This window comes from Miscanthus floridulus, chromosome 5 (assembly GCF_019320115.1).
Source record: "Miscanthus floridulus cultivar M001 chromosome 5, ASM1932011v1, whole genome shotgun sequence".
Classification (NCBI taxonomy): Eukaryota; Viridiplantae; Streptophyta; class Magnoliopsida; order Poales; family Poaceae; genus Miscanthus; species Miscanthus floridulus.
Genome location: NC_089584.1, coordinates 131270174 through 131290142, shown reverse-complemented (window position 1 = coordinate 131290142; position 19969 = coordinate 131270174). Strand labels below are relative to the sequence as shown.

At 43.4% G+C, this 19969-nt stretch overlaps 5 protein-coding genes across 5 annotated transcripts; all 5 read right to left on the bottom strand.

Moving 5' to 3' along the window:
- Positions 1-1746: 1746 nt before the first annotated feature.
- LOC136450795 (acidic endochitinase SE2-like) lies at positions 1747-2826 on the bottom strand. Its single transcript, XM_066451412.1, has 2 exons — positions 2336-2826; positions 1747-2230 (listed from the first exon to the last, which is right to left on the bottom strand). The coding sequence occupies exons 1-2, from the start codon at positions 2824-2826 to the stop codon at positions 1825-1827; spliced, it is 897 nt and encodes a 298-aa protein (XP_066307509.1). The 3' UTR covers positions 1747-1824.
- Positions 2827-4733: 1907 nt separating this feature from the next.
- On the bottom strand, positions 4734-5731 carry LOC136450794 (acidic endochitinase-like). The gene is made up of 2 exons (XM_066451411.1): positions 5241-5731; positions 4734-5142 (listed from the first exon to the last, which is right to left on the bottom strand). The coding sequence occupies exons 1-2, from the start codon at positions 5729-5731 to the stop codon at positions 4734-4736; spliced, it is 900 nt and encodes a 299-aa protein (XP_066307508.1).
- Positions 5732-7111: 1380 nt separating this feature from the next.
- LOC136450792 (acidic endochitinase-like) lies at positions 7112-8340 on the bottom strand. The gene is made up of 2 exons (XM_066451408.1): positions 7816-8340; positions 7112-7711 (listed from the first exon to the last, which is right to left on the bottom strand). The coding sequence occupies exons 1-2, from the start codon at positions 8310-8312 to the stop codon at positions 7312-7314; spliced, it is 897 nt and encodes a 298-aa protein (XP_066307505.1). The 5' UTR covers positions 8313-8340; the 3' UTR covers positions 7112-7311.
- Positions 8341-8921: 581 nt separating this feature from the next.
- On the bottom strand, positions 8922-12292 carry LOC136453626 (large ribosomal subunit protein uL1-like). The gene is made up of 6 exons (XM_066454186.1): positions 12186-12292; positions 11697-11732; positions 10678-10897; positions 10127-10292; positions 9325-9530; positions 8922-9217 (listed from the first exon to the last, which is right to left on the bottom strand). Exons 2-6 carry the CDS (start codon positions 11699-11701, stop codon positions 9164-9166), a joined length of 651 nt encoding a protein of 216 aa, XP_066310283.1. The 5' UTR covers positions 11702-11732; positions 12186-12292; the 3' UTR covers positions 8922-9163.
- A 4396-nt stretch (positions 12293-16688) lies between these two features.
- On the bottom strand, positions 16689-19893 carry LOC136450793 (large ribosomal subunit protein uL1-like). The gene is made up of 6 exons (XM_066451409.1): positions 19770-19893; positions 19246-19281; positions 18229-18448; positions 17814-17979; positions 16997-17202; positions 16689-16906 (listed from the first exon to the last, which is right to left on the bottom strand). Exons 2-6 carry the CDS (start codon positions 19248-19250, stop codon positions 16853-16855), a joined length of 651 nt encoding a protein of 216 aa, XP_066307506.1. The 5' UTR covers positions 19251-19281; positions 19770-19893; the 3' UTR covers positions 16689-16852.
- Between the last annotated feature and the right edge of the window lie 76 nt (positions 19894-19969).

Here is a 19969-nt window from a genome sequence, read left to right as displayed (position 1 = left end):
AAGGAGTGCTTGCCGCTGGCTGCGCGGACGAGAAATAACACATCCAACACCATCGTTCTTCTGTTGAGTTGCTCCCGAGTTTCCCCGTCGCAATCCTCTGCGCGCACGGAGTGTTGGGAGAGCAGGCCTTTGGAACCATCGTCCGCATAGCGACACGGGGCGATCATGTTTTTGGGGGAGCGTCTTCGCGACTGCCGAAGTCTTCTTCTTCCTCCTCGCATCGTCTACTTCCCGGTGGACGTTCGAGGGACTGTACTGCGAACATCGTCCTACATCGACTGTGGTCCGCTACTTCGAGCAACACACGATGCCAACTCGTGTGAATGGAGCCACCGGTGCCTTGAGCATGAGGCCCTCCGCTGGGTATACTTCTAATCTTATTGTCTCTATGTTCGGTATGGTTTTTGTGCTCTTAAACATGATCAGTATGTTCATCATAGTTGCCACTAGTAGTTCACACGTGTACATATTTGTTGTCACGAATTTACTGCTATTTTTCTAGATTAAATTAAACATGAAAATACATAAATTCCTATTAGTCCCGACCTCTCTTGTTTCCTTAAAAAAAGGGACCCCGTCGGAGCATGTGACCCTGAAAAATAAGGTTGCCCTCGATTAACTAGCAAATCTAAGGCACCTATAGTGGCCAAATAAACAACATATTAAGGTTCGGAAGAGGAATTGGGGTTTGAAGGTAAACAATAGATGCATAGATTGGTTTGATCCATTGTGTGTGTGTGCGCCAATTAATCGTGACCCTCTATATTTATAGGATGAGAGGTCTTGCCTTACAGCATAATTTAAGCCTGCATTAGACCCGATGGGTGTTGCTATGGTTGTGATTGTTTACCTGCACTAGTCTTAACCTGCATGAGGTCTCATGCACTATAACATAGCCCAATGTTAATAGATGCAACATGCTAGTGTTTTATTGTCTTGCACATTTAAGAGCAAAGTATGATTATTTTTTTATCGGTTATGGCCCTGTTCGCTTCTCTTATAATCCATTTTTTCAGTTTATTTTTTCAGCCGGAACAGTGTTTTTCTCTCATAATAAATCAGTCGGAACAATGTTTCGGCTTGTTTTTTCAGCGAAGCAAACGGGGCCTATATTATGTTGGATGTGGTCATCTCTATGGTCTAGTATAAGAAAATATTCTCTAACACAACTCGAAAATCTTGATTATATTCATTAGTATTGGGCTGTTACTATGCGTATAACTCACACACTGATGTATTCAATTGGACGATCCTTTTCCTTTGCAATATTCATTAACGGTTTTAATTAGGGGCACCAAATTCATTTCATAAGACTATGAATCCGTTTAAGAAATCCTATAATTAAACTTATTTTGCGACCGACATAGTATATTTTTTAGCAAGCTCATACTTATGTTGACTTATTATTCGCTCACAAAATATGAAATGAATCTTTCCACGGAAATATTCAATTAGAATACTAGGATTTTGATGAAAATCCCTAAATAAAACAAGCCAAGGAATATAAGTTGTTAGTTTGAGGTTAGCTGGATAGGGTGCGCTGTATTGTCACAAACTATAGATCACAAAAGTGACGAATGGTCTTTGCTTTATTTGTTGATGAAGGGCCTACTAGGATGGTGACTGAAAATTGCAGAGCTGATGTTTTGCTCTACTACATAACACTATAACAGTCTCCCAGCTACGGTTCACATCGAGACAAGATCGAACACGACATGCTGAAATATAAACTATCTACCACAACTCTGCATGCACCGTCCACACGCACTCACAGAAGCATACCGTACACGCACGCTTGCAATTTCCTATCGGTCTATCAGACATTCAGACGTGGCTCTTGATGGCGGAGCTGTATCCCGTGCGGTCGTCGTAGAACTTGGACCAGAGCATGACGCCGCCGTACTTGGGCGAGCCCTTGATGAGCGGCAGCACCTGCGACGTGAGCTGGGCCGCGGGCACGAACCCGGTGCCTGCCGCGTCCTTGGAGGCTGGCAGTCCGAGGTAGAGCTGCCCCGCCGGCACCGACTCCCATTGTTTCCATGCGTCTAGGAAGGCCTTGCGCCCCGAGCTGAACTGGCACTCCGGATTGTTGTAGAACTGCACCCACACGAAGTCGAACAGACCCGTGTTGATCGCGGCGCTGTCCCACTCGTCCGGGAATGGGCACTGCGGCGCCGCGCTCAGCAGCACCGCCTTGTCGCCATTATTCTTGACCATGTCCTTGAGGTCCCTGCGCCAGTGGTGTCCGATCAGAGCATGAGTATATATGTGAACTCGAAACGACCATGCAGCGACGAGGACGAGTGTTAGGCGCGGCTGCGAAAGTAGGGTATACCTGGCGAGATTGTCCCAGAACTTGGCGCTGCCGAGCTCGATGTCGAAGTCGATGCCATCAAGGACGGCATCGCCGAGCGGACGTGACGACGACGTGCCGCCGAGGTAGCTATTCCAGAGGTACGCGGCCACCAGCCGCGCGTCCGCGGCCGACGACAGGCCGTACTTGCCAACGCCGCCGCCGATGGAGAGCAGGACCTTGACGCCGCGGCGCTGGCACGAGCGGATGTCATCGCTCAGGCCGGAGCAGCGGCCCGACGAGGAGTCGCAGTGGCCGGACAGGTCCAGCTGTGGCGCCCGGCCCTGGCCGAACTGGGAAACGAAGGCGAGGATGACGAACTGGTACTTGCGGGACGCGCACGTCGCGGACAGGGTTGCTTCTCCCGTGTTCTGGCCCCAGTATACGGCGATTCCGCCGGCGTGGCACGTAACGAGGAGCGCCAGCAAGAGGATGACAGTGAGTTGGAAGGGAGTGAGAGGTCTACCTGCCATGGTTAACCAGCGAGTTAGCGACTAATTAAGCCTATGCCTAGCCTAGTCCAAGACAGTGTGCTAGTGCTAGTAAGGATTAGCTTTGAGCTAGCTTCGGTTAGCTGTGGCTTGTGAAGTGTGAATGACTGAATGTGATCGATGTCACCTTTTTATAGCGGTTTGCCAGTGTTAGCAATGGCATTAGCAATGTGATCGTCACGGACTCACGGGATGGGCCTGTAGATAGTAACTGGTCCGGCATATCACGGTGGCACTCGTGGACGGAAGAGTGGACAACCGGCCGAACGAAGTAGGCGTGCTCCTTGGCTTGTTCCATCTCTATACCAATCCTTTCAGATTCAGCTTCGTGAAAATTAAGTACATTTCGGTTGATGTCAGGTGCAGCAACATTCATTCTTCATTCCCCTGCAGTCATGGTGATTGCCGTCTAATACATACTGCTTGTCTGCTTGGGAGCTATTTAAGGAGTGCGGTACTAGAATACTAGACTGCCCTTCATATGGAAACTGACAATATCTACAGCCTACAGGCCTGGCCCTTGGAACGTCACAAATGGATTTGTTGTTTGCAGAAAAACATGCATACTCGAGCAGGTTCGTAAGGTGGTAATAAAACAGTAAAAACGTAGAATTGCTCTCTTCGATTTTTTTAAGAGTCCACTTGGCGAGAAACCCTGTAATCACACGCTGCTGGCTGATTGACTATCGACCAGGTCGGAAGTGTGCCGCATGATGATTGATGATCCTGTAGCATGCATGTAGGAGTGAATCGATCAATCACACCGGGAGAGTCCCTCGTGCCTCGAGTTACCAGCCCGCCATGTGCCAGCGCGGTCGGTTGCCCCGTGCTGGCTTAGGGCGTGTTTAGATCCAAAAATTTTTGGGTTTTAGCTACTGTCGTTTGTATTTGGTAATTAGTGTTTAATTATGGATTAAATAGGTTCGAAAGTTTAGTCTCGCGATTTCTCACCCAACTGTGCAATTAGTTTTTTTTTCGTCTACATTTAGTACTCCATGCATGTGCCGCAAGATTTGATGTGACGGATACTGCGCAAAATTTTTTGGAATCTAAACAGGCCCTTATCCTCAAAATTGGGTTAAAATCTTTGATCCTAGCTCAATCCAACGCAGTGGCAGGTCAGTCAATTTTTTGGGATTTTCTATCTTGGTCCTGATTTTTTCATGTGAGGTTGGGTATATAGGTTGAAAGTTAACCAGAAACCCTAGTGTCTAGCATTGTCGTCCCAAGCCGTCAACGCTCGGCACGATCAGCCTGTTCGTTTGGCTGTGGCTTGTCGTAAACGATCGTAAATTTTCAGCCGGAACAGTATTTTCCTCTCACACAAATCAACCAGCAGTACTTTTTCACTAACCAGCAATGATATGAACCAGCCAACCGAACAGACTGGATAGCACCCCGCGCATTGGCACCCTACTGCCCTATGGGCAGATCCACCAACAAATAGGGGCGCCTGTTCGTCCATCCAGCGCTGCAGCGCTTGCTACTCAGCCTCTGCTGCCAGCATCCCCCTCCCCGCCAGTTGCTGATCAATACGACCACAACACAGGAAGGTGGAAGCCTGCGTACATCTCAAATTCTCAGTTTAATTTCTTTCATAATTAAATTAGAGGCTTCTTTGTATTTTACTTGGATATACCCAACTTTGAAATCTTGGGTCGGTCATTGGGTGGCTTTGATATCTCCTGAAACTAGAAAACGGTGCTTTCCCATTACAAAAGATCTCTCCTTTTTATTCAGCTGCCTGATACATTCTACATGTGACGAACAATGAAATCTGAAGGACTACCAACAACCCAAAGTACAATAAATCGCATAAATACGAAAGATCTGCTAACACCAAGCATATATGTATGCACAGGCAGGCACATCCTGCATATGTCTAATTATCACACGTGGCTCTTGATGGCGTCACTGTAGCCTGCACGGTCGTCGTAGTACTTGGACCAGAGCATGACGCCACCGTACTTGGACGATCCCTTGATGAGCGGCAGCACGTTAGAGTTGAGATCGTGGGCGGGCACGAACCCGGTGCCGGCCGCGTCCTTGGAGGCCGGCAGGCCTAGGAAGATCTGTCCCGCCGGAACCGACTCCCACTGTTTCCATGCGTCCATGAACGCGCCACGGCCCGCGTTCACCTGGCACGGAGGGTTGTTGTAGAACTGCACCCACACGTAGTCGAACAGCCCCGTGTTGATCGCGCCGTTGTCCCACTCGTCAGGGAACGGGCACTGCGGCGCAGCGCTCAGGAGCACCCCCTTGCCGCCAACCTTGTTCTTGCCCATGTTCTTGAGGTCCCTGCACGGCGTGCGGCCGGGGTGGAGGCGGTGAGCAAACGCGGAGTTAACCAACACGACCGAGCGTGCCACGACGAGAAGCAGGCTGCGAGAGTTTACCTGGCCAAGCTGTCCCAGTACTTGGAGCCGCCGAGCTCAATGTCGAAGTCAATGCCGTCAAGAACGGCGTCGCCGAGGGGGCGCGACGACGATGTGCCGCCCAGGTAATTGTTCCAGAGGTAGGCGGCCACGTCCCGCCCGTCCCCCTGGGACGACAGGCCGTAGCTGCCGTCACCGCCGCCGATCGAGAGCAGGACCTTGATGCCGCTGCTCTGGCACGAACGTATGTCATCACTCAACCCCGTGCAGCCACCCGATGAGGGGTCGCAGTGGCTGGCGAGGTCCAGCTCCGGGGTCTGGCCCTTGCCGAACTTGTAGACGAAGGCGAGGATGACGAACTTGTAGTTCCCTGACGCACACGTGTCGGACAGGGACGCCTCGCCGTCGTTCTGGCCCCAGTAGACGGCGATGCCACCGGCATGGCATGTGGCGAGGAGAGCCACCAAGAGGGTGGCCACGAGCAGGAATGGAGCTAGAGCTCGGTTTGCCATGGCTTGATCGAGCGTGCCCAACTTGGATACTAACTTTAGGAAGTTGTTCTACGAGTAGTAGTGAGTAGAGCTGAGATGGGATGGCGAAGTGTGCATATTCGTGTCTCCTTTTATAACGGTTTGCGTTAGCAATATGAACGCCGTGGAGAGAACTTTGAGTAGGTTTCGTGCCGTGGTTCGTTTGCACTTCTGTGTGAATTTACCTCGAAGTGGTTGCGGTTAAGTAAAGTTTTATTTATTTACGCACGGTAATCCCATGTGCAGTTTACATTCCGTGATGATCAATGTAATCATTGAAGCTGACTTCAAATGTGATAATCACCGTACTAACTAAACCACAAACATGCGACAAAAATTGCTCCTTTTCTGGTTCCTGCATACATGGTTTGCATTTTCAACGGGTGTCATGAATCGTTGATGGTTTTTGCATTCGTAGTGCCCAGTGATTCCCCTAATGATTGATCAGTAATAGTAGGTATGCTAATTTATTTTATTTGTTATGCTTATTGTATGGAGTAAAAACTGTTAGCATTTACACATTCTCTCGATATGTAGAGGAGATTTACACTGACATGTTACAACAAGAGCTGAATTTTTCACAATGCTAACAGTCCTTTGTTTTTCTTATTTACCAGCTGATTTCTGGGAAAAGTATCATACTGCAATGGTTTTGTTTTACTCAATTGTATGCATTGGTCATCATGTCTGCCTTTTTTAAAATAAAAACACAGAGTGCTTTGGACATTAAACATCATTTGCCTCTGCTATGAAGTGTGGAACTACTAAAGCCTACTTCTCACATGAGATCCTTGATGCACTTGACCAAATACCAGATTTGAGACATGATAATTATCTGGAAGCATATGGTATGATGAATCATGATGATCGAGTTTTCAAAGCACTTTTGGACCTTCCCCTGAACATGAGAAAGGATTGGTTGTTTATGGAGATTAAGAACGAAGAAGTCAGAATGTGAAGACATTGAAAAAGAAGTGAACTAGTCTCAGCTACTTTTTTTCGAAAGGAGTTTGTTTTACTTTAAACTCTACATTTTTATGCTGTTATAAAATGCTCTATTTTCCTTAGAGGAAGTTACTTAGGTTAGAAATAGTCTTGATGAAGGCGAGATTTTTAAGCTTTTAAGCCATTTATTTATGAATTTTAAATATTATTCGACATTTGCCGTGTCTCTACATCAACACTAGATTACTCAAAATCACTCTAAATTTGAGCTAATGTTAAAAAATGGATGGCTAAAAATCAGACTTAGAACTATATTTAAAAAAAATGTAGTCGATTATAAAGAGAAATTTAAGTGGCCAGTTTGAGAAGCGTAAGACATGAATACAGATTTTCTCAATATGCGAACTATAGCACAAAAACAATTTCTTGATGCCTTTTTTATTCAACTGTGTGTGTAATACGTCATACATGTGAGAAACAAATGAATCTGCAACACAACCCAACATGGTACAGGAAAATTCACTGCACTACAGAGAGCATTGTCTCGCGACTCTGTAAGACGTTGTGACACGAACATAAAGCACCCAGCCAGCAGCGCCCGCATTTTACGGGAAATATCAGACGTGTTTCTTGATGGCGTCGCTGTAGCCCTTGTCGTAGAACTTGGACCAGAGCATGACGCCGCCGTACTTGGGCGAGCCCTTGATGAGCGGCAGCACCTGCGACCTGAGCTGGGCGGCGGGCACGAACCCGGTGCCCGCCGCGCTCTTGGAGGCGGGCAGACCCAGGAAGATCTTGCCCGCTGGCACCGACTGCCACCTCTTCCACGCGGCCAGGAACGCGCCGCGGCCAGCGCTCACCTGGCACGGCTGGTTGTTGTAGAACTGCACCCACACGAAGTCGAACAGCCCCGTGTTGATCGCGCCGCCGTCCCACTCGTCCGGGAACGGGCACTGCGGCGCCGCGCTCAGAAGCACCCCCTTGCTGCCCTTTTTCTTACCCAATTTCTTGAGGTCCCTGCATGCGTGTCGTGCAGCCATGTCAGGATCGTGTACTCAATAGGAGCGCGCAGTGCAACGACGACGACGACGGATCGCGGCTCTGAGCCTCCGAGAGTTTACCTGGCGAGGCTGTCCCAGAACTTGGCGCCGCCTTGCTCGATGTCGAAGTCGACGCCGTCAAGGATGGCGTCGCCGAGGGGGCGGGACGACGACGTGCCGCCCAGGTAATTGTTCCAGAGGTACGCGGCCACTTCGCGCGCGTCGCTTTCTGACGACAGGCCGTAGCTGCCCTCGCCGCCGCCGACGGAGAGCAGGACCTTGATACCGCGGCGCTGGCACGAGTGGATGTCCTTGCTCAGAAACTTGCAGTTGCCCGACGAGGGAACGCAGTGACCGGCAAGGTTCAGGTCCGGCGTCTGGCCCTTGCCGAACTTGTAGACGAAGGCGAGGATGACGAACTTGTAGTTCCCGGACGCGCACGTCTCGGACAGGGACGACTCGCCGTCGTTCTGACCCCAGTACACGGCGATGCTGCCGGCGTGGCATGTGGCGACGAGCGCCACCAGGATGGTGGCAATGAGCTGGAAGTGAATGTGAGTGAGAGCTCGGCCTGCCATGGCTTCAGCGTACCCACCACTTACTAGGAATTTTGTTTTGGTTCTCAGTGATGATAGTTGATAGCCAGGTCTCCTTTTTATAGCTTGGTTTGGCATGGGTAACAACGGCAATGCATAAACATTTTCTTTTTGCGTCGATTAAGATCACGCATAGTTATATGTGAACGTATATCATGGAGGTGACTTCAAAACTGAACTACAACAACACATGCGACAAAAAATAGCGGATTTCCTGTATCGTCCAGCTTGAATCTTTGTGTTAGCGCCACATTCTGCGTCCCAACCAGAGAAACGCAATAGATGACGCGTGAGTGACGGGTACGTGTAGATCGATTCTAGTTTTACTCCGTGTAGCTGTACAAGAATCTACATTTACAGCTTGATTGAAGCCGAAACTAATACTTGGCAGCTAGCTATCTATGGAGAAACCCGAACGCAACGAAACAACAAACAGCTACTCTTCGGGTAGTCCAACGTCCCAACAAGGATACACCAAGATTCTCTGTCCAATGGGGAACGCATAAAAATCACCACTGCCAGCCGGCACCGACCATACCGTGACTTGAAACAGCCAAACAACGATAAAATGCACCAATTCCATTGGATGCGATAAAGCAATCAGGGTTAAAAAATAAAAGACCATCAAAGCCTGTACCCGTGAGTGAAGACAGCAATATCGAAATACGATAATGTCACAAGTTCGGTATCAAGAACCAAAACATCCATAAAAGACCAGGGTTTTAACTACTTAATCCTCGATAGTAGTTGCGCAAAAAATTGGTTGGTAGGGAAAATTGCAAAATGGCCCAAGCACTCAAGTCTCCTGGAAATCCTAAGCCTAATTGGAAATTTTAGAACACCCGGTACACCTTTCCCATAGTGCTCTTCAGGTACAGGCATCTCACCTGCAAACAAACAAACAGGCAGGACGTCATTAACCCAGTGGTTAATAATATATTAGTACATATAAGCATGAATTTTATACAGCTGTGAGGAACATTCAGAAGCATACATTCTGCCAATTCTTTTTCAAGAGTGACACAAGGAAGTTGACGCTCATTTGCACATTCTGGAAGATTTGCTTCTCCTCCATACCGCAGTTGCCAACAGCAACACCCATGCAAAGTACCTTCTTTAGTTGGAACTTAACTGTAGCCTTTGTCTCATTAACCTTGGACTCAAGGGATTCCTGGTGTGTCACCAAGGTAGGGAACTTTCCTGCAGTAGAACACAATTTGAAAGATGAGCACAGATCCTTAATGCAGAAGTTTAAGGAAATCAACTTATAGTATCATTTTATGCTATACACAGCCCACGTTGCAGATCACAATGTTATTATAAAAACAATGGCCTTCAAGTTGACATTATTAAATCAAGAACAAAAAACTAACTCATCAGAACTGTTGGTTGCTCCAATGAAAAAGAAGATAAATGACTAGGTCTACAAACAATGTACAAACATGGAGTTGTGATGATCACCATGCTTTATACAACCCAAGACCATTGTGGCCTATTCCAAACTAGCATACCCTATAATTGATAACTATCCTCTGAAAGAAAATTAGATTACGCTCCACAAGAACAATAATAGTGTGCACCCTCCTCACAAGATATACCAATATGAGCACAGTTTGATTAACAAAAATGAAAAAGTATATTATTAAGAAATCTTGGGAAAATAGGGATCGTGATTCTAGAAACAATTTTGCCGCCAATTTAACACAAATAAATGCAGAGGTTAAACTCAATAAAAAAAACTAGTAACTTAACAACAGACTATGTAGACCCAACAGACAAAAGGAAGAGGTCCTTGCCTGCCTTGTTAAGACCAGGACCAAGAAGACGAGGAATTTGCTTAATGATAGCCTCAGACGCAAGGAAAGCATGGTACTTCTTTGCCAGCTTCTTGACTAGCTTCTTGTTTTTGTTCATCTTCTTGAGGGCTTCCACATCCATACTGTCTAGACCTATTCTCTCTGCCTACATACAGCATAGTACCAACATTTGAACAGATATATCAGAACAAAGCCAAACAAGGCATTACCAATGAACTTGTCTGAAAGGACACTTGTATGGTTCTATTCAGCAATACAAAACTTGTTGATGTCATGGAGAGTTATACTATATATAAGCCTACAATATAAATATACATAGCAAATTGTACTATGCTGAATATCAAGCGTTTTAACAGCACAGGATACTAAAGTCGATTCATTTGCTAAATAGTTTGATCATATACAACAGCCCCTCACTCAAGAACTTTGTTAAGCTAATATTTCGCTAGAAGAGCAAACAATTGAATTCCTGAGTACAAGTAATTTTACACAAAAAAAACATGGAACATACTGATGGAAGCATAACATACCTCCTCAACGTGCTGAGCATCACCAAGCATGCAAACCTTCATCTTAGGGCGAGGGATGTGAGGCAGCTTAACAGAACCACTGAAACGCTTGTCCTTTTGAGGGTCATAGTTCTTGAGACCAATCTGAAGCTCAATGGTTTCAACAAACTTGCGCTGCTTCTCACAGGAATCATTGGTAATCGAGGCAATTGCCTCCCTCAGAGCATCACTCTGCAGCTTACTGAAACAAGGAAAGATGAAACAATTAATTGCATGATGCATTAAGGCCCTTGTTTTTTTATATATTTTTACAAACAATACTGATAACACGTGCATAGCAAAATTTCTCTTAGATTTAAGTAGATCTTTTGACATGACATTTGTTAAGAAACTAATTCCAGAGAACACAGATGATTGCACCAGGTTAAACCAAAAGGAACAGGAAACAACAGGGCAACTAGCTACATAACAGAAGTATTTTACAAAACTGAATCTGCAGAATACAAGTCTATTCTAACGCAACAACCAATGGGCTAATAAGACAGACAAAACACTGAAAACTTCAAATGCTAAGATAGACAAGTTAGGTATTCCACCAATCCCCCCATTTATATAAGTACAGCTAAAGGAACCACCCAACACTAAGAGAATTGCTGGCATGCTAATTTCCAAACATCACATTAAGTCATACAAAAGACCCAGCAGACCAGGTCAAATCTGCCAAATTCTACAACATAGTAAAATATACAGAAACTGATCCGCTGCCTATGGTGACATTCAAACCTTGCAGCAGGTTAACAAAACTAACAGCTAATGACAATAATAGGAATGGAAAACATACCATAAAAAATCTATATAAATCTACACAAAACCGGGTAAGCAACATGATACAGAAGACACACACTGCACATATCAGCAACTATAAACAATACAATGTGCACTCTGTGAACTCCAACGAGTGCATCACGTTAGATATTCGCATGTTCAACAGAGAAAGCACCACGCAACCACAGTGAGACAGAAGAGAAGCGCGGCGGTACCTCATGGCGCCGGCACCCGAATTGCGAGCAGCGTTCCTGAGAAGAGACGAGCAAGAGTAATGGGTGAGATTAAAGGAACAGCTGCAATGGTTCGGTAACTTGGCAATGGCGGACCCAGTACCCGATACTTTTTGCAAAACAATCGAAGTTAGGTAGGCATAATACATGCATACACTTATAAATAATATATAAGATCCGGATACAAGGTTTGGCACAAATTGGATTGTTCATAAATGACAAAAATTGCAGTAGTATTGCAGATACACGATAGGAACTAGAATATACAGTTCCATTACGCATCAGTTCAACTTAAACACCTTGTTTTGACAATACAGTACCAGATGGGCGCCTAGACGGTCCTGAGGATGTGCATGGAACAAATTCGCATCTACAACATGTTGCCCTTTCCACCAAACAGAGCACGAGATCTCCTGATTGACTGCTACAGAATTCAAATCTTGTGACTTGCGGCGGGGGATTGGAGCTCACCTAAAGTGCAGACTTGCCGGTGGCGCGGTGTAGCTGTGGTCGGGAGAGGAGAGCGGCCGAGCAGCGAGCGGCGGCGGCGTGCGGCTGGGAGCGTGGCCTACTGCTGCTGGGACCTAAATACCAAGGGTGCTAGGGTTATACCGTGGGCTGGGCCGGCTGTGGCTCTTTCGTGGGCTAAGTTGATATCGGCTATACTTCAATTTTGGGGAAAAGGTCCATCTAAACTCCCTCAATTAAAACCCCCAACGGGTGTTGTCAAGATCACTGTGGAGTGTGGATGCAGTGTTCAAGAATGAGTTGAAGGCTTCGACAGCGGCGACTATCAGGGACGAGGCTGGTCGGTTCATGGGAGCTTCGGCTCTGATTCTACAGGGACCAGGGGTGATAGAATCCATTGCCGGCAGAGAAGGTATGACCCTAGCCTTGACTTACGAGTGAAGAGTTTTAGAGTGGCCCGTGATTGCCTGAATGTCGTGAAGAATATTTTACAAGGCAATCTTGGAGTATATGGGCAAATCATTCATGAGATCAGCGTGAGGAAGGCAGCCTTCAGAAGCGTTGAGTTTGTGCATGAAAAGAGGGAGTCCAATGTCAATGCTCATAACATCGCTCGTAGAGGCTAACATAGGTCGACATATTTGGTTTTTAAGTCCACCAGATGGTGTATGTAATTCTTACAACTCTTTCTAGTTAAATAAAGAAGAGTGGTGTTGCTAAAAAACCATAAAAGTCCATAAAACTAGATTTTTAGACTCTCTCAACTTTTAAAACCATTCGATTTATCTCCTTGAATGATTCTAAAAACAGTTTTAGCTTATGTGGGGCCAGGTCAGCCGTAAGGCTAGTTAAATCAGACTTTCGATAGTCAGTGAGGTCAATTAAGCTTTATCAAAAAATTAAAGAAATATTTTTTAAAAAAATATCCAAATATTTTTATAAATATGTATTTAAAAATACTAAAACCTTAATTAACCCTAGAAAATACATAGCAAATTTGTTTTAACACAAAAAAAATATGAAACTAGTTTTATATTTTTATAAAACCATGCTCTACGTTTTTGTTCCAATTATTTGAATCTTATATGGTCTCATAAAAATATAAAACTAAGCCAAATATAAAGCGGAAGCAGGCCAAGACAAATCATTTGTGACTGTAGTGTGAATCACCGTGCAAACTGCACACAACATTTTCTCATCAATACGACTTTGCACAAAAAAATCATATAAAAACAATGTTGTAAATAGTTGGCTGTCAGTGGCCGAGCCATGATTTGAAACTTGTGTATTCCCACTTCTATATCATAAAAAAATTGAATCCATAGGCTTAAAATATAATTTAGAGTAGTACGTTACCAATAATTAAAGTCACAAGATAGTCAAATGACAAATTGTTGAGCTAGCCAACTCTAAGACATGCGTGAAAATAATACAGATTAACATAAAGCACCAGTTTTTTTTTACTATTTTGGGCTCAAAAGCGCAAAAATACTACAGATTATAGCATTATACATTATACATTTATATATATAAGTATATACACATATATACATAAAAAGTGTACCAAAATAGTTGGGTATTTCCGGGAATACTGAGGAATACCCTTAAATCCGCCCATGTGGGCTGTGACATTTATCGGTGCCTTCCTCTAAAAGTTATATCAAGCTAGTAGCGGTCTTTATAGAAATATGAAAATGCATAACTAATTATGCACAAAAACTTTTAACTAAGAAAATTTTAGTCAACCCAAATACTTAAAATCCAGATGGACATGTTGATTCCTTGTTTGTCGCCGAAGTTAGGTTTGCGCACGCATTAAGAGCACATGATCGAACAAGAAGATAGTTTGGATGGTCTCGAGATGTCGGACTTCATGTGTTTTCGAAAATCATGCTTTATATTATTATGGATCCTAACTCATAAAAACATAGAGCATGATTTTATGAAAAATATGAAACCAGTTTCATTTTTTTTTTCTAAGTTAAAACAGATTTCTATGATTTTCTTAGGTTACATGATATTTTAGTATTTTCAAATTTATGTTTTAAAAAAATATTTGGTTATTTAAAAAACTAAAATTTTGACAAAATTTAATTAACCTCCCTGAACTATCGTGAATGTTCGATTTACCTTCCTCGTGGCTGACGTGGTGCCACAGCAGTGAAACCGTTTTCAAAACTGTCAAGGGAGGTAAATCAGATGGCTGTAAAAACTAGGGGTCTAAAAGTCCAAAATTTCTGGTTGATGGTAAAATTAGACTTGTGCATGAGGGAGGTCAGATGGACTTCTTCCAATTTCAGAGTCCGTAACACCCATGGGGAAAAGAATCAAAACCCACCCGCACCTGGTTTGGAGCCCAAAACTCACAACCTGCAGGATAGAATTGCACCTGTGCCATGTCTGCCGGATCTAAAAACCGACGTTGTCAAGTCCAAATATGCACGACTATCAGACATAAATTTGGGTGCTTGAATCGCACAGGTAGGAAGACGAATACAAAGCCCTGTTCGCTTGTCTTATGAGCCGTACTATTTCAGCGAATAGACAATATTTTTCTCTCACGATAAATTAACGAACATTACTTTCAGCCATGACTTTTTAGCGAAACGAACATGGCCAAAGGAGTGGGGTGGGGCGTATCTAGTGGTGCTTGTCACCGGTGAAAGGGTAAGAACACCTTGTCACTTGGTGTAGGGCGGCAACAACTATCACCCAGTCGTCATCATGAGGGGGAGAGAGCACTAGCAGGGTGGGGTAAGGCCGTAAGGGTCACCCAGTCATCACCACAAGAAAAAAGAGAGGGAGCGTGGCCGAGAGGTACAAGGTTAGGGTTTGTGGAATGAAAGAAAAGAAATGGCAAGGTTGCATAGGAATTGTTTTCGGTTCTCCGAAAATCATAAACTTCTTCCTAAACCGTAGATTAACACTTTGACAAGTATGTAACCTCTCTCCTATATGAACAATTCAGAGAAAATTTAATTGCCAAGGATTGTTTTTCTTTACTAATCGTATATATATGTATTTTTCTATCGAGGTTAACTTCATTGGGGATTCTCACTCGGATATTACACACTGTCTTTGTGCACCAGAGACATTGGTTAGTGTACTTGGGCTATGTCAATTTGTGAATTTTTGCAGGTGTGTGGAGCAAGCGATGTTGTCGAGGTGTGTGAAGGTGAGGTATTGCATGGACTTCTTACTAGACAATCTGCAGTCCCCTGTGTTTGATCCACATTTCGCATCAATTCTATTTGTAATATGTATAAAATAATAATTTCAAGAAATACAATTTACATTTACAGATTGGAGCTCAAACTTAATACTAAGCAGCCCTATGGAGAAACCAAAGCAGAGCAAAAACTCCAAGCCCTATGGAGAAACCAAAGCAGAGCAAAAACTCCAAACAATATCCTTCGGGATATTTCATCGTCACTGCACGGATTCACTAAAATTCTTTTATTTCAACCACGGCCTCTAGTCAGCTAATTGTTACTAGATACCAGATGGAAGAAATCAGCTACTCCCCCGTCCCAAAATATCTATCGTTTTCGTTTCCAGAGAAACAAATTTAACAATATATATATATATATATAACAATTGGTATCGTTGAAAAGATATTTGAATCTAGTTTTTAATAAATTTATTTGGAGATACAAATGTTGCATGTATTTTTTTAAAAATCGAGTCAAACTTGCGGTACAAAAACCAAAAGCGATAGATAATTTGAGACAGAGAGAGTACTTCCTTCACGTCCTGAAATACAAGAGATATGCCCTGTTTGTTTGGGCTTATTTGACTTATAAGCCGTACTTTTTCAGTCAACGAATAATATTTTTCTCTCACACCAAATCGACCAACGGTACTTTCAGCAATGGCTTATCAGCCAAAACAGCCCAAACAAGCAGAGCGATAGAAGTTTATCCGGATTCAAAGTCTGATAACTGACAAAAAATTATATAATAGTAACGACATCAAATTAGCATTATTGATACATTATGTAATATATTTTTCATAATTTACATTTTTATGTAATATATATTAATACTCTTCTCTATAAAATTGTTTAAACCTTGCATAGTTTGACTTAGGTCAAACCTGAATCCATTATACTAGCCCTTCTGGAACAAAGAAAATATGAAAGACTTTGAGAGGATTCTTATAAGAAAATGTTTTATTGGAACCCTTTGGAACAAAGGATCATGTTCCTATAAATCATATAAAATTACTATTGAAATGCTTATTCTACAACGATTTTGAAGAAATTCTACCAACAGATTTAAAACATTATGCAAATTCCTATGTTTTCTTTCAATCCATAGGAATCAAAATGTTTACATTCTACTCCTACCCTTTTACTATTCCTATGATTTAAAAACCCTGTGTTCCAACTTCCAAAGAGGCGCTAAAATGCACCAGTTCCATTTGATGCGAGAAAATGAATGACTTTTTTTCCCCTCAAAAACAGCCTGCAGCCTGTGAGTGAAGTCAGATGACAAACCATTGAAATTTGATAATACCATAAGTTCGATATCAAGAACCAAAACATCTCGTACAAAACTAGGGTTTTAACTCTCGTCGATAGTAGCACAAGAAATTGGTTGATAGGGAACATAGCAAAAGCTCCCAAGCAGTCAAGTCTCCAGGAAATCCTACAAGCCTAATTGGAAAGTTTAGAACACCCGGTACACCTTTCCCATAGTGCTCTTGAGGTACAGGCATCTCACCTGCAAACACACAAGATGCCAGTTACTCAGAGGTTAATCATATAGGCGCATAAGCATGAACTCTATCCATGTGAACATTGAGACACATACATTCTGCCAATTCTTCTTCAAGAGTGACACGAGGAAGTTGACGCTCATTTGCACATTCTGGAAGATCTGCTTCTCCTCCATACCACAGTTGCCAACAGCAACACCCATGCAAAGCACCTTCTTTAGCTGAAACTTAACTGTAGCCTTTGTCTCATTAACCTTGGACTCAAGGGATTCCTGGTGAGTCACCAATGTAGGGAACTTTCCTGCAGTAAGTGACAATTTGAAAGATGAATACAGATCATTAGTGCAGACTGCAGAAGTTTAAGGAAATCAACTTTTGCCATCACTTATGCTACACATAGACAACATCATAGCTCACAAGTAATTATAGCGGCAAAGGCCATTCAAGATGGCATTATAAAAACAAGAATAAAAAACTAACAACTCATTAGGATTGCTGATGGCTCCCATGAAAAAAGGAATAAGATAAATGAATAGGTCTACAAACAATGTACAAACACAGAGCTGCGACAATCACCATGCTTTATACCAATATACCACCCAAGATAGCTGCGTCCTAATCCAAACTAGCATACCCTACAATTAACAACCATCCTTTGAAACATAATTACAATACACTCCTCAAGAACAATAATAGTGTGCAGGCTCACAAGATACAGTTCAGTAGATAAAGGTGAAAAAATGTAATATTATGAGATCCGAGCAAAATAGGGCTCAAGATTGAAGAAACATTTTTGCCACCAATTTAGCTTAAACTAATAAATAAATGCAGAGGTAATTGAGTTAAATACAAAAACTAATAGCATAGTAACAGACTGTAGATCCAACAGACAGAAAAGGAAGAGGTCCTTGCCTGCCTTGTTAAGACCAGGACCAAGAAGACGAGGAATCTGCTTAATGATAGCCTCAGAAGCAAGGAAAGCATGGTACTTCTTTGCCAGCTTCTTGACTAGCTTCTTGTTTTTGTTCATCTTCTTGAGGGCTTCCACATCCATACTGTCTAGACCTATTCTCTCGGCCTACATACAGCATAGTACCAACATTAGAACAGATATATCAGAACAAAGCCAAACAAGGCATTACCAATGAACTTGTCTGGAAGGACACTTGTATGGTTCTATTCAGCAATTCAAAACTTGTTGATGTCATGGAGAGTTATACTAATATATAAGCGTACGACTTAAATATAGAAGAGCAAACAATTGAAATTCTGAGAACAAATAATTTTACACAAAAACATGGGATGCAATGATGGAAGCATAACATACCTCCTCAACGTGCTGAGCATCACCAAGCATGCAAACCTTCATCTTAGGGCGAGGGATGTGAGGCAGCTTAACAGAACCACTGAAACGCTTGTCCTTTTGAGGGTCATAGTTCTTGAGACCAATCTGCAGCTCAATGGTTTCAACAAACTTGCGCTGCTTCTCACGGGAATCATTGGTAATCGAGGCAATCGCCTCCCTCAGCGCATCACTCTGCAGCTTACTGAAACAAGGAAAGATGAAACAATTAATTGCATGATGCATTAAGGCCCTTGGGGTTTTTTACGAAAAAAACTGTCTAACATGTGCATAGCAAAGTGTCTTAGATTTACATATATCTTTTGACATGACATTTGTTAAGAAACCAATTCCAGGGAACACAGATGATTGCACAAGGTTAAACCAAAAGGAACAGGAAAGAACTTGCTACCTAACAGAAGTATATTACAAAACTGAACCTGCAGAATATAATAGTCTAATCTAATGCAGCAAGCAATGGGCTAATAAGACAGAAAAATCCCTGAGAACTCCAACTACTAAGATTAACAAGTTAGATATTCACCCAATCCCCACATTTACATAGGTACAGCTTAAGGAACCAACCAGCACTAAGAGAATTGCTAGCATGCTAATTTCCAGAAATACATTAAGTCATACAAAAGACCCAGCAGACTAATTTCAATCTGCCAAATTCTACAACATAGTAAAATGTACAGAATCTGATCCGCTGCCTATGGTGACATTGAAATCTTGGGGCAGGTCAACGAAACAAACTAATAATGAAAATGGGAATGGAAAATATACCATCAAACATCTATATAAATCTACACATAGCCGGTAAGCAACATAATACATTAGAGGCTCACATAGCCAATCAAGAAACGGTAACTACTATGAAGAGCTAGCCATATCGGCAACTATAAAAATACAACGAGTGCATCACGTTACAGAGATATTCACATGTTCAACAGATAAAGCAGCACACATCTACAGTGAAACAGAAGAGCGGTGTAGTGGTACCTCATGTCGCCGCCGCCGGAAGTGCGAGCAACGTTCCTGCAAAGAGACGAGCAAGAGTACAAGGTAAGATTAAAGGAACAACTGCAATGGTCGCAATGAGTATGGGGAAGTATGGGGTGAGATTAAAGGAACAACTGCAATGGTGTGGTCACTTGGCATGGGTGTATACACATATACATCCGATTTTTTTCCCCAAAAAAATCTAAGTTAATACGCATAATATTGTATACACTTGAATTTAGATCAGATCGGAACTAAATTTCGGATACAGGATACAAGATACGAACTAGATATACATTTTGATTACGCATCAACTCTGCTTAAACACCTAGTCATCAGTTCAAAAGAACATGCCAATACACTACCAGATATGCATCTAGACCATTGCTGACCATGCGCATGAAACAAATTCGCATCTAGAACATGTTGCCATTTGCACCAAACAGACCTTGAGATCTCCTGATTCCACTACTACAGAATTCAAATCCTGATTCTGTTAATTTCGGCGGGAAGTTGGGGCTCACCTTCGGGCTGTGGTCGGGAGAGGATAGCGGGCGACAGAGCGAGCGGCGGCGGCGTCCGGCTGGGAGCGTGGCCGACTGCCGCTGGGAGTTAAATACCTTGGGGCTAGGGTTATACCGTGGGCTGGGCCGGTTGTGGATCTTTCGTGGTTACGAAGAGCTTCTGAGCTTGTGAGCCCGTCATAGACACGCGTTCGGTTAAG

Coding starts and splice junctions, on each gene's coding strand:
- LOC136450795 (XM_066451412.1), bottom strand. CDS start 2,826: ATGGCAGGTAGACCTCTCACTCCCTTCCAACTCACTGTCATCCTCTTG. Junction 2,231..2,335: donor TTCTGGGACAATCTCGCCAG/GTATACCCTACT, acceptor CCACTGGCGCAG/GGACCTCAAGGACATGGTCA.
- LOC136450794 (XM_066451411.1), bottom strand. CDS start 5,731: ATGGCAAACCGAGCTCTAGCTCCATTCCTGCTCGTGGCCACCCTCTTG. Junction 5,143..5,240: donor TACTGGGACAGCTTGGCCAG/GTAAACTCTCGC, acceptor CACGCCGTGCAG/GGACCTCAAGAACATGGGCA.
- LOC136450792 (XM_066451408.1), bottom strand. CDS start 8,312: ATGGCAGGCCGAGCTCTCACTCACATTCACTTCCAGCTCATTGCCACC. Junction 7,712..7,815: donor TTCTGGGACAGCCTCGCCAG/GTAAACTCTCGG, acceptor ACACGCATGCAG/GGACCTCAAGAAATTGGGTA.
- LOC136453626 (XM_066454186.1), bottom strand. Junction 9,531..10,126: donor TCCTGGTCTTAACAAGGCAG/GCAAGGACCTCT, acceptor GTTCTACTGCAG/GAAAGTTCCCTACCTTGGTG. Junction 9,218..9,324: donor TGAAAAAGAATTGGCAGAAT/GTATGCTTCTGA, acceptor GTTTGTTTGCAG/GTGAGATGCCTGTACCTGAA.
- LOC136450793 (XM_066451409.1), bottom strand. Junction 17,980..18,228: donor ATGCTCAGCACGTTGAGGAG/GTATGTTATGCT, acceptor TGCTGTATGTAG/GCCGAGAGAATAGGTCTAGA. Junction 16,907..16,996: donor TGAAGAAGAATTGGCAGAAT/GTATGTGTCTCA, acceptor GTGTGTTTGCAG/GTGAGATGCCTGTACCTCAA.